The following is a 17,249-nucleotide window of genomic DNA, read 5'->3' on the forward strand; positions in this document are numbered from 1 at the left end:
GTCTGTTCCTCTGAGAATATACCATTAGAGATTGCAACACATATACGTACTCACTAATTACTTCTCCCCGGAAACGTGATGACACCAGTTCAATGTTCAAAGATCACACTGTCTCCAAGCACTTAAGCCATGGTCAGGAAAGCACAAATGCATGCATTAGATACCCGCTGTATCACCTGTGTTAACCTCAAACGTCGACACGATTGCACCTGCAGCAGATGTGCCTCTGCCAGGCCAGCACATAGTTCGTCACAGACTTAATATATGTGTGTGTATTCACATTCATCACATTGAAATGGGCTACTGTACTCACTTCCTGTGCTCTCTCTATCTCTCTCTCTGGGTTATGCATTGCATAAATTTTTACGGTCAATAACAATACTGAGAGAGAGAGAGAGAGAGAGAGAGAGAGAGAGAGAGAGAGAGAGAGAGAGAGAGAGAGAGAGAGAGAGAGAGAGAGAGAGAGAGAGAGAGAGAGAGAGAGAGAGAGAGAGGGGGATCAAGGACACAGCAAATATTTAGTGTTTCAAAACTTAGGTTAAAATTTACAGTTTGATTTTTTGTGTATTTTGCATATCTTGCAAGCAAACCTGTTAAGTAGGTAGAGCTACTTTGATCTGCTACATCTTTGTTAAGTTAAATTGAACAGTAACGTACTGAATGCATTTTTACAACAAAGTTATTTTGCAAGTATTTTTTGTAAAATGCAATAATAAGTAAATATTTTCATTTTAATAATTAAGTAGAATTGAATGACAATTACCAAATACATTTAGAACAGGCTAATAATTACTGTGTATGAATCTGCTAAACACTTTTAAGCTAAGCGAGGTGCTCCAGGGTACCGATATTGTGTAGGCTATATCTTTGTTGCTTAACAGATTTTGTTACTTATCAGGAAGGGGACACCCCAACTGTCTCTAAAGCTGAGGTGCCCTTACTACATTGTGGAATGTACAATCTGAGGATATCTGAATCCAAAGAATGGCTGGAATTACAAAAATTTCATAATACCTGATACTAATATCAATATCTGCCATAGACAATTAATTGAAACTCAAATTTTTTTATACAATAATTTAAGATGTGAATCAGTTGCTGACAACCAAATCAGGATCAATATTCAAAACATGGCAGAATAAAATAACAAAAACATTTTCTAAAAATCTAAATGATTTTCTCATACTAATTTTTTTTGCAACTGAATTTGCAGTCACGAATGACACCTAAAATTTCAAATGAGGTTCATGTAGTTAAATGAACACTGTAAATCCAAAGATCTATGGGAGATCCACTGTCCTAGACTAGTGATAATCACTGCTGATAATTTTAAGGCTAAAATACATGTTTACATAATGTAAATGTAAACATAGTGGGCCAAGACTGCTACCCAGATGAACACAGGAAATTAGATTTCTGTAGTTACTACAGTGGCCATCATATAACACACATGTACATAAGGGCTGGTAAGTAATACCAAAGTAAACACTAATCTACTGTACTACCGAATGATGAGATGAAACCAAAGACCAACCAAATCTATGAAAACCCTTTTAACTTACGTAATAGGTCCATGACTGTCATTAAATGCATTCCTGCGAACCTTGATTGGGAAAACCTTGTACAAGGCATAGTTCTGAAGTTCTGTTGAGCTCAAATATTCATAAGCCCTCGATTCCACAATGACTGGCCCTGTAAGGGCAAAAATTTATGGCAACTGCACTATGAATAGGAATTATTATACTAATAAACGTGGTTATGCAGTACCATATAAAATTCATACATGCACACAATACTTTACTATGCATCTACATAAACTGTGAGTGATTTCTTAACAGGTACTTGAAAACTGTAAAGATATTTAAGAAATTTCAGTTACAAAAAAGAATTTATTTTCCATATTTTAGTGTGGCCCATCATTATAAGAATTACAATATATCACTTCAAAAGCAATAAAACAAAACAAAACAAAACTGGCCAGACTTAAAAAAATTAGATCACCGTAATAATAACTTAAACAACCCCCATTACTGTAAAAGTACATAACTCAGATCCTAGGTAATATGATAGCAGTTTACATTATTTATAAAACAACTATTAAGCTCCTTCCCACTTTTCAACTCTAAGTAAGTTTTAATCTAGTGGCCACTGATATATTCAACTGATGTCTCTAATGTTCTGTGATGCAGTAGTATGAATTCCTAGATGCTGGTCACAGTCATATTAATAGCCTATGGAACATAATTCAAAATCCCTACCCCTCCTTTGTTTGAAATCTTTCCTTCATTCAGAAAAATAAAATGTTAAAAACTTACAGCCAATGCCTGTGGTGTGGATCTCTATTGCTGGTGGACCATATTCACTTGTTCCCAAATTCATTTTGCTAACCTCTATTCTGTTTTGAATAAAAGGAATTTTAATAAATTTATTAAACAATATTCATTTGTCACATTATAAAATTAGTAATAATATATAACCACTTGAAAATTACCGTGAATCTTAAAACAGGTTTCGTTTATTTATATTTTTTTTTGCACAAAACCATTAGTCAAGTTCATGTAAAGAGCACTCATGGATAATATATCAATCAGGTAGTTAACTTATAAGGAATCAGGTAGTTAACTTATAAGGAAGTCAGTCTGTTGTGATTATGCAATGATTTCGACAGCTCTGAAATCATTTGGAACTGTTGTAGAAAACAGGATGAACTTTATTGATATTGAATCTACATGGGAAGCGGGTGTTACCTTTAGTAGCCATGTGAGGCTCTTAAGGCTGGTAGTATGATAAGTGCCATACAAATAGGTCAAGCTACAGTACTTAACAGACAAAGTTCCCAAAGACATGGACGTTTATGTGCCATCTAAATGGGCTCAGGATAAACCAGAGAGAAAGCAGAATGCAGAAATCAGGACTCCTAAACCTCCTATGTGGGTGGTAGCTTCAGCCAAGGAGGAAAATTATAATTACTATAAATTTTGCAGGTTTCTTCAGAAAAAGGTAGGAGGAATAAAGAGTGGTGATATTTCTCGTTTTGGGAAGAACACCGTTCTTATTCATGCCAAATCCACAATCCGAGCATACATGCTGACCTTGTTTGGCATAAAAAATTATGAAATGATTACGAAGATCAAGCCCCACTTCAGCTTTAGTTATGGGAGAGGAGCACTATTTGATAAAGACCTTTATGACATGACAGAAGAAGAAATTATAGAAATGAGTCCCGCTTCAGTTTGGAAAGAGCCATCGACAAAGTAAGCAAGTGGGCTAATGAGCAAGGGTTTCGATTTTTCGAATCTAACAGTGTCGCTGTTCGGTTCTGGAGACGCCGAACTAAGGAAACCATTCCAACCTTTTCCTTAAATGGAATTATTTTACCTTACTCTACTGAAGTACAATTTTTAGGAATGGTATTTGATGAAAAGCTCACTTGGAATAATCATACTGACAAGTTAAAAGTGAAAGTGAAGAGATCACTAAATATTTTAAAAGAAGTATCTAATTTTAATTCGGATGCTGATAAGAAATCGTTGTTAAGGCTTTATAATGCAGTATGGTTATCTAAGTTAGACTATGGCTGTCAAGTATACTCATCTGCTTCAAAGACTAAACTTAAGGAATTGAATGCTGTGCATAATATGGGGCTAAAGATCTGCACTGGAGCTTTTAGAACTTCATCCATTGAAAGTATTTATGTAGACTCCCATCAGCTACCACCGGACTTAAGGAGGCATGAGCTAGGCCTGAGATACACCATGTCAGCTGAAAAGCTCAAAGGAAGATCCTTCTTTTGAGATCTTAAAACAGTGTGACTCAATGCTTTTTGGATCTAGATCTTCAATACCATTTCAAATCAGACAGCTGGGTGAATTGGAGGATGAAAGCATAAAAATGCAGAAGATTCTACAAGTTAAACATCCTGCTATCCCACCATGGTTTATTCCAGCAACAGATGTCTTCATTAAAGAGACATAGAAGAAAGATTGTTCAGAAGAAGAAGTCAGAAACAAGTTTTTGGAGCATGATGAGTGACATATAAATGACAGGAAAACCTATACTGATGGATCAAAATCGGAAGATGGAGTAGGATGTGCAGTGGTGTGTGAGGGGGGAATGATATATAAAAAAGTTGCCAGACTCCTCATCCATTTTCATTGCTGAAGCAACAGCCATAGTGGATGCTTTAAATGTTGGATTCCTGGGCACACTGGTCTAGAAGGGAACGAACTGGCTGGTAGTAAAGCAAAGGATGCTGCAAGATGTGATTTCTTAACTAATAAGGTGCCCCATTTGGATATGCGTCCAGCTATCAGATGATACATTTGTACAAAATGGCAGCACAGATGGACTTCCCCCATTTTATCCACAAATAGGAAATACAGAAACATTAGAAAAAGTATCGATTTTTTGAGTTCGAGTTTTAATCGTAACAGAATATTTGAGATCATCCTAACACAGCTTAGGATTGGCCATACCCGCTTTACTCATGGCTATATTTCAGAGGGAACCAGTGCTCCAGTTTGTGCTCACTGCGGTGGTCAGCTGTCCATTGAGCACATGCTGGTGCACTGTCCTAAATTTAATCGCCTTAGGTCAAAGTACTTACTAACTGGGAAGACTATTTTAGAAATTTTAAATGGTCATGTTGAGGTAGATAACCTTATGGGTTATCTGAAAGAATCTGGTTATTTTAATGAGATATGATCTTAGTATATTTAATAAAGATTTTAGTCATATTTATTTTATATACTACGTATATATTTTGAATATAAAAGTTTTATATTTATTTTTGTTTGGTTCTATCCAATATCACTCTTCATTTTTTACGTTCATATTTTAACGGTGAATTTTACTAATGTGTCATCATTCACCTATTCATTATCCATCATATCATTAACTTATGTATTTCACATTCATTATGGCTCAGAATAATCCTGATGGGTTCCAGTGCTTGGTCTTCAATACCTAAATTTCATAATCAATCAATCATAAACACCCAAAAAGATAGGTGACTGACTTGGTTTCTGGGCACAAGCTATCAAACAGCTATTTACCCTTAAGCAAACTCATTCTCTGTGAGTAGCAAAAGTATGGCCAGTGAACAGTACACACGTATAGACTACTCTGGGAGAGGGAAGTGGGACAAACACTGAGATTACCTGAGGTAGTGTCATGTGAACAGGTTTAGATCTCAATCCCAGTTTGGAATGAGATTCGAAAGTTCCTAGATTAAAAGCAATGGTGCTATCAACATTCGTAAAGTAACCATGAATCAGAAATTGCCCCATAGTGCTTATTAATTCACTTAAAAGCTTCAGAATGTACATTACAGTACCATGTATAGTGTCATCACTGAGGGCAGTTAGGGAGCAACTTAGGTAAGCCAAACCTTAAGTAATAAGAAGTAATAATAAGAAGGAATTCTTATGAAAAGATGAGCTTACCCAGATTCAGAATGATGAATACATTACTGTGATTGCATGAAGCCTCTGTAAGCTGTCGAGACAGGACAAAGGGGTAAAACCCATCTACCTTCAAAGCAACTGACGATAATTATGTTGCCCAGAGATATTCTTTGACGGGAAGGGCTTTCCCCATCGTACCTTGCTGGTCGAAGAGTTCACCTCTAAGGGGTAAGAAGTTGCATCTAATTTCCTCTTCCTCTTTCAAGAACAACTGATATCCTTGATATATGCTGAAGATACCTAATTGTTCAAGCTTTCCTTCTAGCCAGAAAGAGGATCTTTGCTTTGGGCAGATGATTAGGGTCTGAGGCTATGAGTAAAAAACTTTCCTTATTGTCGTAAAGTGGGCTTGGCACTCTCTAAGGATTATTTTCTGACAACAACGTGAACAGTAGCCAAGGATATCTGACTTGGGATGTATTATCTCATGAGGCTGAGGGTTGTGTTGATGACAGTTACACTCCATAATTAATTATGATGAGGCTAAGAGTCCTGTTAATGATAGTTACACTCCACAATTAATTATGATATCGCTGTTCTGTTAATCTTTCTATATCGTCAATTTTAGTAGCAATTCCTCTATGGTAAAATCTTTAGAAATGACAGATAAAACATTTTCAGAAAGTAGAATACTACCACTACTGGAAAATCACTAAAATCATGTTTTTGTTAGCATAGCACTGCCACTGCATATCCTCAAAGGAGTTACCTTTATGACCCCACCAGGGCTCCATAACAGACCAACCAATACCAAAATTCTCTCATTGCTGGTCTTGACCAGAATAGTGGCCTTAACACCACAATGGAGTATAAACAAACTCAAGGAATGTATGCCATTTTTCCATGTGCCTACCAGCAAATATCCCGGTGTATTCCTTTTCACCCTGCACTTGTACAGATGTGCATTTTATGACTCCAAGACCTTTTTTTCCTTTGTGTTGTCTTATTGCCAAGATGTCATAACCATCTGCTGTGGAAAGTCAAGTACGTACACATACTGTACTCCTAAGCTTCTTTCAACATAGCGCGTTCCAATAAATTCCCCTCTTTCTATAATAAATTATGAAAACTGTTCTGACTGGCGCATACCCAAGCGCAGAGCCATTATTAGGCTAACCAATCATACGTTTCTTGCTTCCCTTTAGCTTTAGCTCCCTCTCTGAATTGAAATAAATCAATTAGAAGTTTTATTAATAATTCACTAATTTGATGCCTTACTGCTCACAGTACAGTATACAATTTTAGCTTACGATACAAGAAATAATGTTATATATAGCCTTGCATTTCCTTATTCCCTTTGGTGGCTATCCTCATTAATTCCCTTTTCTCTGTAATCCAAGCTTATTTTTCTCTCATCTCCCTTGCTAAATTTCAATCTAAGAAGTGTTATTAAGAGACCATAATACACAAGAATCCCCAACCCTTGTTAAATTTTATATGTGGTTTTTTTGTGTCATAATCTAATCTATCGATCATGTGGACCTGCTATTTAAGCAAATATCTTATGGCTCTTTCTTAGCTACTTTCCAGTAATAGTTATTTCTTTTTATTAAACTAATAGTTTCCATTATATATTATTTCACCTGTGTAAAAATAGGAACCATAATCCAATGCAATCTTTTCCACAATACTAATAATTAATGATAATTTGAAGTATTGTACCACGCAATAAAGTTTATATGGATAGTAGTTTAATGTTGATTTGTTAGGCAAGCTTCAATAGCAATTAGGAAGAGAATCAATAATAACTTTGAATATAACTTAGATTTGCTGGGCTAGCTTTCATTATAAAATATTCTAGCTTAAAAATAAGAGAAATACTCCTGTAACTTTTTCAAAATTGTACAATAATGGTAGTTATTAATAATTCAAAATATAGTACAACCCAATACAGTTTATACATGTGGTATTCTAATTTATATTTGGTATCCTATCATCCAGTACAAATACCCTAGCCTACACATGAAAGAGAAAATACTCCTTAAAAAATTTACAAGAAACAGTTAATACAGTACCACCCAATATACCTTATAAAGTGGTATTTTCAATGAAATTTCCTGGGCTGGCTTTCAGTTTAAAATACCCTGGTCTACACTTACACAAAATACACCTGTAAATGTTTAAAAAAATTTCTACAACACTACTGACAGTTAACAGTGGATTTTTTAATTCTAGTCTACCATGAAAAATAATATTTTCAAAATAAAATTAAGTTTCATATATGCTTATCAAGTTTCTAACTCGTGCAGCAGCCTTTTAAAAAAAAATTGTGGTAGAGCTTCAATTGTTTTGTGTAGGTGACTAGCCCCACCCACTATAAGGAATACTGGTAATGACTTGGCAGATAACCTCATTGTGTTTGTGCCCTAATGTCCATCAGAGGGGAGGAGGGCAGGCTCTGATTCTGTAATTATTTGATAAGTATATATGTACTTAATCTTATTATGAAAATATAATTTTCTTATAAGTAACTTACCAAGTAATTACGTAGCTGAATCCCACATTGAATAGGGATGGTATACATGCACGTATTCTACTCCAAAACATTAAGGCATGGTGATGACTTTGAAATAGAAAATTTGTTAGCACTGAAACAATGCTTGTCATTTCCTTACCTGGTAAGAGAACTACTGCAGGTGAATACTACCTCTGGTTGGTGCCATCTTAACCTGTAGTGGTGTGGCAGTTGAGCCAAGGGTTGCCTCTACTTAAGTGGGAGCTTTGCAGCGGAGGATAGGCCTGATGGCTAGCAAAGCTACATAAGTGCCCTTGCCCTGGGCGCAGTACCAATATTAAGAACAACCAGACAACACTGTCACCTACACTCAAAGAACCACCACTCCAGGTACAATGTACCTCCAGGCTCCCCAAAAACTTGAAACCCTAGACCAAGGTGAAAAGATAGGAGAAAAAGTGCTTCCTATGAATCCTCCCCCAATACCATGCCAGCCACTGATAACAGCTCCAAGGTACTGCAATTTTCAAACAATGTTGTTTCAACCTCTTTCAAATAGTGAGATGCAAAGATAGACTTGCACTTCCAGTAGGCTGAGTGCAGAATGGAAGTAAGAGACATATTGTGCCTGAAAGCAAAAGAGGTAGAGACTGCTCTGACATCATGAGCTTTCACTTTGAAAATGGGCAAAATGTCCTCCTGAATCTGAGTACACCTCAGAAATTAAGTCCCTCAGGAAGAAGGACAATGCGTTCTTAGTCAGAGGACGAGATGGGTTCTTGATTAAACACCAAAGGTTACTGGTTGGTCCTCTGATCTTCTTGGTCCTTCTCAGGTAATACCTCAGAGCCAAGGATGTCCATTAAATTCTTAATGGTAAAAGAACAGGGCCAGGGCTTGGACGGATCCTCATTCTTGGCTAAAAACACCTATGGTAAAGGAGCAAATTGCGCCCCCTTCTGAAAATCCTACTCTTTTATCGATGGCTTGGAACACACTAATACGTTTAGTAGTAGCCAACGCCATGAGGAAGAGAGTCTTTCGGGTGAGGTTCCTCAGAGAAGTGGAATGAAGGGTTCAAAAGAGGGACCTGTCAGCCATTTCATCACTAAATCCAGGTTCCAGGACACAAGATCTTCCTTCCTTTGCTTGGACGTACTAAAGGACTTGATGAGGTTGTTGAGATCTGGGTTTGACGAAAGATCCAGGTCTCTGTGTTTAAAAACTGAGCTAAGCATAGCTTGATACCTCTTAATAGTGGAGGACAACAAATTCCTAGAGCTCCTCAGATAAAGGAGGAAATCTACAACTTGGGTCACAGACGCCTCAGAAGAAGAGATGTACCTGAGACACCAACTTCGGAAAAATGCCACTTAGCCTGGTAGATGTGGCTAGAAGATTGACGTCTGCATCTTATAATAGCCTCTGCAGCACGTCTTGAAAACCCTTTCACTTTTACAAGCTTCCAGACAGTCTGAAGCCTGTCAGGGCAAGAGCAGACACCCTTGAAGGTATCTCTTGAAGTGAGGTTGTTTGAGTAGACACAGTTTTTGAGGAAGGAGTCTCAGAAAGTCAACCAACAACTGCAGAAGGTACGGGAACCACTCTTTCAGGGGCCAGAACAGGATATGAGTGTCATCGTTACATTGCGACGAGCTCGAAATTTGTTCAGCACTTCCCTGACCATGCTGAAGGGCAGAAAGGCATAAAGATCCAAGCTGGACCAATCTTGTAACATGGTGTCTGTTGCCCATGCTAGAGGTTCCGGGACTGGAGAACAAAAGAGAGGAAGGTGATGGTTCCTTGAGGTGGCAAACAGGTCCAATGTTGGCCTGCCCTATAGTTTCCACAGATCCTGACAGACCAGGGAATCCAAGGTCCACTAGGTGGGAAGGACCTGCTTCCCACGGCTCAGCTCATCCACCAAAACATTTAGTTTGCCCTGAATAAATTGAGTGACCAGAATCATTTGAATTTCATCTGCCCACAAAAGATCTCTAGCTATCTGCCAGAGGAAAAAAGAATACAGTAAGTACTGCCTTCTTTTTGTATGTACGGTAAGGCCATAGTATTGTCTGCATGAACTACCACAATCTTGTTGTGAACTAAGGTCGAGAAGAACTGAAGTCCTAAGTGAATCGCTTTCAGCTCTTTGATGTTTATGTGAAGGTTCTGTTCTTCTGGGGACCATGTCATGGAAACTTCCTGATTCCCCAATAGGGCTCCCCAACCTAGGTCAGAGGCGTCTGAGTAGAAGTCTAGGTTGGGGCTCAGAGGATGAAGGGACTTTCCCTCCGAAAGTCTTTCTTCGGATAGCCACCACTGCAGGTCCAATTTGATCTCCGGGGTTACGGAAAAACTGTTGGTGTCCGGCTGTGTTTACCTGTCCCAGTTGGTCTTGAGGAAGAATTGCAGAACTCTCATATGAAGTCTACGCAACTTGACAAACGTCTTGATGGACACCAGAGTCCCCAGTAGGCTCGTCCACTGATGGGCCTAGCAAGACGAAAGGGCCAGAAACTTGTGGACTGTCTGAAGGCAGCTGGCGATTCTCTTAGGAGACAGAAAAGCCCAAAAAGTCAGAGAGTTGAGAGTCCTCCCCCAAATAGAGAATCTCTTGCGATGGGGTCATCTGGGACTTCCGAAGGTTGATGAGAATGCCCAGTTCCTGAGTAAGGAGAAGAATCTTGTGCAAGTCCTTTGTGCACTTTTCCTTCGAAGGGAATGAAAGAAGCCAGTCATCCAGGTACTGACTGACATTTATGCCTATTAAATGGAACCATTTTGCTAGAGGAGCAAGGACTTGACTGAACACCTGATGTGCCGCAAAGAGGCCGAAGCTAAGTGCCTGAAACTGGAAGATTTAGTCCTGGAAGATGAACCTTAAATACTTCCTGGAGTCCGGATGGCTGAGAATGTGGAAGTATGCATCTTGCATATCCAAGGTTATCATCCAATCATCCTGGTAAATGGATGAAAGGACTGACTGGGTCATCTCCATCTTGAACTTCGTCTTTCAGACAAACAGATGGAGAGCGCTTACATCGAGGACTGGTCTCCAACCCCCCGATGTTTTGGGGACCACAAAAAGACTCTTGTAGAAGCCCTCTGAGGTGATGTCCTCGACCTCTCCTATGGCTCTCTTTAGGATGAGGGAGGAGACCTCCTCCAGAAGAGCCGAATGTTTCTCTGAGCCTCCTGAGTAGGCCTTCAAGGCAATGGGAGAAGTGACTAAAGGGGGCTCTTCATGAACGAGATGGCGTAGCCTCCTTCAGAACCTTGATAATCCATGGTTCTGCTCCTCTGATCCTCCACCTCTCCCAAAACTCGAGAAATCTGGCACCTACTGGTGCTTGAAGGACTCCCTTCTCATTTCTTGGGCAAGGACTTGGTTGACCCCTTTTTGATGGATCTGGCAGAGAAGCAGACATTGGAGTGGGTCCTTGGCTGTGACCTGGGCTTACTCCCATGAAAGGGCTGCTGTTGAAGTGGAGAGGCCGCAGATGAATCCTTGGGGCGTTTGGAAGATTGCGACAGTAGAAACTGGGTACAGTAGACTTCTTTTGGAGGTCCAAAGCAATTTCCCTCACAGTGTCCTGAGGGAAGAGGTGATGATGATTCAACAGTGAAAACAAATGGGCCGATTTCTGGTTCTGAGTGACTCCTTTAGTTGTAAAGGAGCACCATAATTCTCTCTTCTTTAACTCTACCAAAGAGAAAAGAGCAGCAAGCACAAGAGAGCCATACCTGATGGTCTTGTCTGTGCAAGACAGGACTCCTAGCCAGTTCGAGGCAATGTCACCCACTAATTCCTTGAAATCCTCAATGAGGAGGTCCTTGGCAAGGAGGTCAAGTTCAGCTGATGAAAACATGATCTTCACCGACGAAAATGCATCGAGAAGGATCGATGAGGCTGGAGAAGTCCCCTTGGGGAGGAAGCAGCGACTCCCAAAAGGACCAAGCACGAGGGAGGAATGGCGAAGGACGCTTTGCCTTGCTCCCTCTTAGCAGAAAGCCAATTATTAACTTCCTTCAGTGCTTTCTTGGAAGAAGAGGAGAGCACCAGCTTGGGGAGCCTGGATTTGTCATCTGGATGGCTCCTCATCAAAAAGATCGATGCAGGTGAGACCGGGGCAGCTGGTGCAAAATGGTGGGAAGCTCGCCAGCAGATACTGAAGAGCTGCATAGGTCGGAGGAGGGGCAGGTTCTTGATCAAGCTCCTCTTCTCCTGAGGAGACTGGAGACAGAGTCGAATCATGAGCCATCTTGGAGACAGAGGGAGCTTTTGTCAGTAAGCTCATCACTTCAGACAAATGCTTTAAAATGGAGCCAAAGACGGTTCTCTTGATCCAAAGGAGAAGACCCACATCTGGAAATGGGCCCTTGTCACTCAGAAGCTGTTGATTGGTACTGAAGAGTTGACGCCGAGTAGTTGGGAGATGACACCGGGTGCTCAGGAGCTGGTGCCAGGTGCTCGGGAGCTGGCGCTGGGAGCTCGGGAAATGGCGCAGAGTGCTCTAGAGAAGCCAGGCACTTGGGCAATGATGACGGGCACCTGTGAGGGTTCATTGGCTGCTTGGGGGACAGGTAAGTGTGCTCAACAGCTGGGCGCACAGGAGAGAAGGCCTCTGGGCTGTCCCATGTGGAAGGTGGATGGTGGACCAGGTTGGGAACAATGGGATCCCCACAGCATAACTGCAGGAAGGCTATGGGCTGAGACTAGACTTCTTAGGCCGCTTACAGGCAATGGAGAATGGCAACCAACATCTGCATGTCTCTTCAATGGACGTGATGAATCAAGAAGGCGCTTGCAGTGCCTCCTATCTATGCCGGAATCCTCAGAACTGGAGGACAACTGATGAATGTCCAGAGATGCCTTTCCAGTACCCGTCTGCTGATACCTGGCAACGTGCAACAGAATTAACTGAGGGGGGGCGACTACCCATGGAAAAACCCCACTGGCTTCCCTTGGACTTCTGGTACATCTTTTCCCAGGTTCAGGGGAGCAGGACAAGGACCTTCATCTAAGAGAACTGGTGGGACGAGTAGCCACCTCCTCCACCTGCACAACACTATCACTCATCACTTTCTCAGCAAACACTTTATCCATCACTAATTTGAGAGATGCGCCTAACTCTGCCACTGTGTTCACAGCCAAATTGATCTTTTGATCAAACCTAGGCTCTATACTGGCAATGGCATTAGGGTTGGAAGCAAGGGAGCCAGGCATGGGAGTAGGTGGATGAATAGTAGGCGGGCTAGTAACAGGAGAAAAAACTGGAATAGGGTAAGAAGGAAAAGCAGGACTATCTTCTAACCTAGGTTTAGGTGTAGTTTCTGGGCTAAGTGAAGCTCGTCTCTCATCTCTTGAGGTTGCCTTCCTCTTCCTATCCCTTTCTAACTTATCTAGGTGAGATCTAAGTACTTTCCACTTTTTCTCATCCGAATCATTACATTCAGCGCAAGTTTTCTCCTTACTATACTCCTGGCCCCTACACTTACTGCAAATTGTATGTGAATCATAGGAAGATTAGTTAATCTGGTTTTACAACCTTCACTACAGTAGCAAAAAACAGAGTAACTAGAATCAGACATAATTAGTAACAAAAGCTAGAATGCTGATACAGCACTAAGAGCTAATAAGCTGATCAAAGCTTGAAGACTACTCAAAGTAAAGCGATAATACTTCACTGAAATCCAGTAAATACATCTGAAAACCAATGAAAAAGCTGCTGCAAACACCTGATGTTTAGTCGAGAGCAGGCAGAAACACAAGGTTATCTGCTAAGTCGTTCCCAGTATTCCCAATAGTGGGAGGGGCTAGTCACCTACACAAAACAATTGAAGCTCTACCGCAATTTAAAAAAAAAAGTTGCAGCGCGAGTTAGAAACTATGGCTATATAATTACTTGCTAAGTTACTTATATGAAATTAAGAATATAACATTGCTCGGTACCTGGTGCAGAAACTGTAGACTTCATATACTGTATACAGCAAGTGTGGTTAGATTGCCTCCACACAGAGTAGGTTGAAATTATGACTAAAACCATCATAAAGTTTTTCTGATCCACCTGTTTGAAGACAAATGCCTTGTCATTACAATTATGACACACAAGGTTGCACTGTCAGAGCTCTCACTTTATAGGTTTGGCATAGACAATACTATTGTCCTTAGCTCCACCCTCTGGTCCTTTACAAAGTAAAGACCTGCTCCTCTAAGGGCTCCTAATCCCTTGTCCTTGACTAAAGTTCTTTGGTTCTTGTCATCTCAATTTAGTGGTCCTAATACAACCACAATTCGCTGCTCCAGCTGACAGTTTTCTTGACTGCCTTGGTGTCAAAAGACAGGATTAGTTAACTTGGCTCTCTTAAATGGGGCCAGTGCTTTACCAACCACACCACTAACCATTACTGTACTGTATTTGCTATTGTCCCTTGGCCTATCATTCTTTGCAAAAATGAGGAATTGTTGAAGAAGGAATCTTTATTTTTCTGTTGGAACCCTAATATTAAAGACAAAAGATTTTGCCTCGTCCAGTTACAGTATTACAGATTAAACATGCCTGGTCTGGTCACTTCAGGTATCTAGGTGTCGCAGCTACCTTCTCACTATCCTTTCCTACACCCTACCATTAATTTCCAGGACATAGCAGTCGCCCTACATCCCATCCAATCATGGTTAAAACACCTCTAGTTCATGCAGTTACTAAACAGATGAATTTTTACCCCTCCTTATACACTGCTATTCCCTCAAGGAAATCTTTGATAAAACTGTTTTCCTTGATGTAATTTTTCTAATGGTTTATAACATAATTTGTTAAATTTCTTTGGCATTTCTGCCATAAATGCAGTTTTTACATTAGAATTTCTTCGTGTTTAGGGGTCATAACCCCAAAATAGTATACTCCAATACAGATGGCTACCATATAACCATTAGAATTTCACTAGCAACCAACAGAAAAACCAAATAGTGTTCAGAGGGATTGGGTAGAAACCAGAATTTCATCCTGTTAAATACTAAGTTTCTATTACAAAGGGCAGTCCTGTAAGTCCAGGTGGTTTATACAAATGATGATTTTTTAAGAAAGTTGGCAGAGGCTCATCAAGGACCTCAAAAGGATGTCATACGTAATGGCTACAAAGGACCTTAAAGAAGCAGGAAGGTCAGGTTGCTTACCTTTAGTAATGGCTTATGTTTTTTTTTGAGAGATGGCAACCTGCTCCTTGTAGACTCAGAATTCATGGTAATATGGACAATGAAAAGTGTTCCATTCTATGCAACACTGTTTCAAGCTGTCAAGTTCAGAAAATCATTGGATACAGTTGGCAAAAAACGGTTTCATAGTAAGATAAAATATTTCTAATGCTTTGGGATTCAGAAAAGATTATAAAAAGAAATCCATTTCCCCTACAGTATGTTAGGTGGCTGCAAAGCAGCAATGGAAGTGAAGGATTGTGTACTGATGGAACATTCTCCTTGAGCTGGTAACACTTGGAAAAATTTGACACTCACATGATAAACTGCAGTTTTTTCTGTGAAAGAGGAGATGGATTATTCAGTTTGCTGGGGACTTGCCACCCTAAAACAGATGTTGTCTTGATTCTTAATATACATTGTTATCTCTGTTAACAACCCCAAAGTGATGAAGACTTTCCTCTGAGTGCCCATTGAGTATCTAGTCTAAGAAGGGAAGTTGGAAGAGAATAAGGATTTTTCTATGGAATGCAAGTGGAAGCAGTCCACTTTAGAAAGTCCATTGACAACTCATACAACTGGGGACCAAGGGTTCACAGGTCCTTTAAGACAGGGGCTGAGACAGATTTTCCCTCACCAGGGAACAGGAGGATGTTGAGAGACAGAGAGAGAGAGAGAGAGAGAGAGAGAGAGAGAGAGAGAGAGAGAGAAGCCAAACTTGGTATGTATGGTAGATGTAATGTAGCAAAGTTGGAGACTGAGAAAGAAGTTAAACTTGGTATGCTGAGTAGCAAAGTTGAAGATTCATACAGAAATAAAACAGGGTATGGAGTGACAAAGTTGAGAATTAAGGAAGTTGTCAAACTTGGTGTACAGTGGTAGTGATTTCTACTTTCTGGAAACAAGGATCCAGCTCCTATGGAATGCAAAGCAAGGGTACCACAAGTTTCATTCAAAGCCTTTCAAGTCACTGAGCTTGGATCAGTGAGTGGAGGGGCTTGTGTCCAGGACAAAGGAGAAAATAAGGACCAAATATGGGAAGGTAAAATGGCAAGGCTATCAGTGTCATGCCAACAGAAAGGCCATTTAAAACAGGTGACAGGAAATCTCAGACCAAAAGATGACGTGCACATGACAATGGCAGAATGAATTTTGGCAGTCCACAAGGAACTGCTGCAAAACCTTCATCTGAGTTCAAGTCTAAGGGACAGATCATGGCCAGGTTAAAAAACTTTCATCATTGCAGCTTGGCTGCTGTGGCAATAGCTTTCACGTAAAGAGTTCATAAGCAGATCATGATTAGGAAATCATGAAATATCAAAGTGCAATTTACCTAGAATAATAGCAACTCCTGCAAAGGAATTACCTGCAAAAGTAATTCAGATAGCTGAAGTTAGAGGATGCCCATGAAAGAGAAAGGGAAGAATGTTTAGCTCTAAGATGATGAACAAGAAGTCCTGAAAAGTAAAACGATAGAAAAGAGGCCAAAGCCTACAACACTGAATATGAGCAAGGACTTGAGGAACAATCTGCATGGATTACACAGAGTAGAGTATAAGGTAGTCAACACCAAACATACAAAGGTGAATATTCTGCATGACTGAACTTGTCCTATGGGGAAAGGAAATTGAGGAAGAAGAGAGTGGAGCAATACAAGTGTAGTCTGTGCAAGTATAGTCTGCACAACATAATCCACAGCTTAAAAATTAAGTGTGTACAGAACAACCTACCATAAGACAACTGTGAGGTTAGCAAAAGAGAATGACTGCAAAAATCATAAGAAAAAAAGCACAGAAAAAGATGAGGAATGAGGTGAAAATATGGTACCATAATCAAATGTAATATTCAGACACTAGTGTGGCAAAATATATCAGTCGAATCAAGTTGCAATTTTACTACAGACTAAAAATATTGGCAGTGTTATTTAACAGGAGCCTGACCCATGTGGTAAATGAGGGTTGGAGATCCATAAGCAAGAGCATTCAAGTACAAAAGACCTATTTTAAATACTAAGATTAAATCTGCAGGAACGTTGGATTCGCAATTTTGGATGGAAATGAATATAAGGGTTAACAAGTCTAACTTAGGAAAGTGTGTATGAAAACTTATCAAAACTGAGAAAAGCACAGTGGAT

The 17,249-nt window shown here is 40.0% G+C and overlaps 1 protein-coding gene across 6 annotated transcripts in view; it reads right to left on the reverse strand.

Moving 5' to 3' along the window:
• Positions 1–17,249, reverse strand: part of LOC136841668 (tyrosine-protein phosphatase 10D-like) — a 246,365-nt gene that overhangs the window by 132,729 nt on the left and 96,387 nt on the right. For all 6 annotated transcript variants that reach the window (XM_067108852.1, XM_067108851.1, XM_067108850.1 and 3 more), the window contains 2 exons: positions 2,316–2,395; positions 1,563–1,692 (listed from right to left, as the gene is read on the reverse strand). In XM_067108852.1, the coding sequence (XP_066964953.1) occupies positions 1,563–1,692; positions 2,316–2,395 (210 nt within the window). The remainder of the gene's footprint in view (positions 1–1,562; positions 1,693–2,315; positions 2,396–17,249) is intronic.

This window comes from Macrobrachium rosenbergii, chromosome 9, assembly GCF_040412425.1.
Source record: "Macrobrachium rosenbergii isolate ZJJX-2024 chromosome 9, ASM4041242v1, whole genome shotgun sequence".
Taxonomy (NCBI): domain Eukaryota; kingdom Metazoa; phylum Arthropoda; class Malacostraca; order Decapoda; family Palaemonidae; genus Macrobrachium; species Macrobrachium rosenbergii.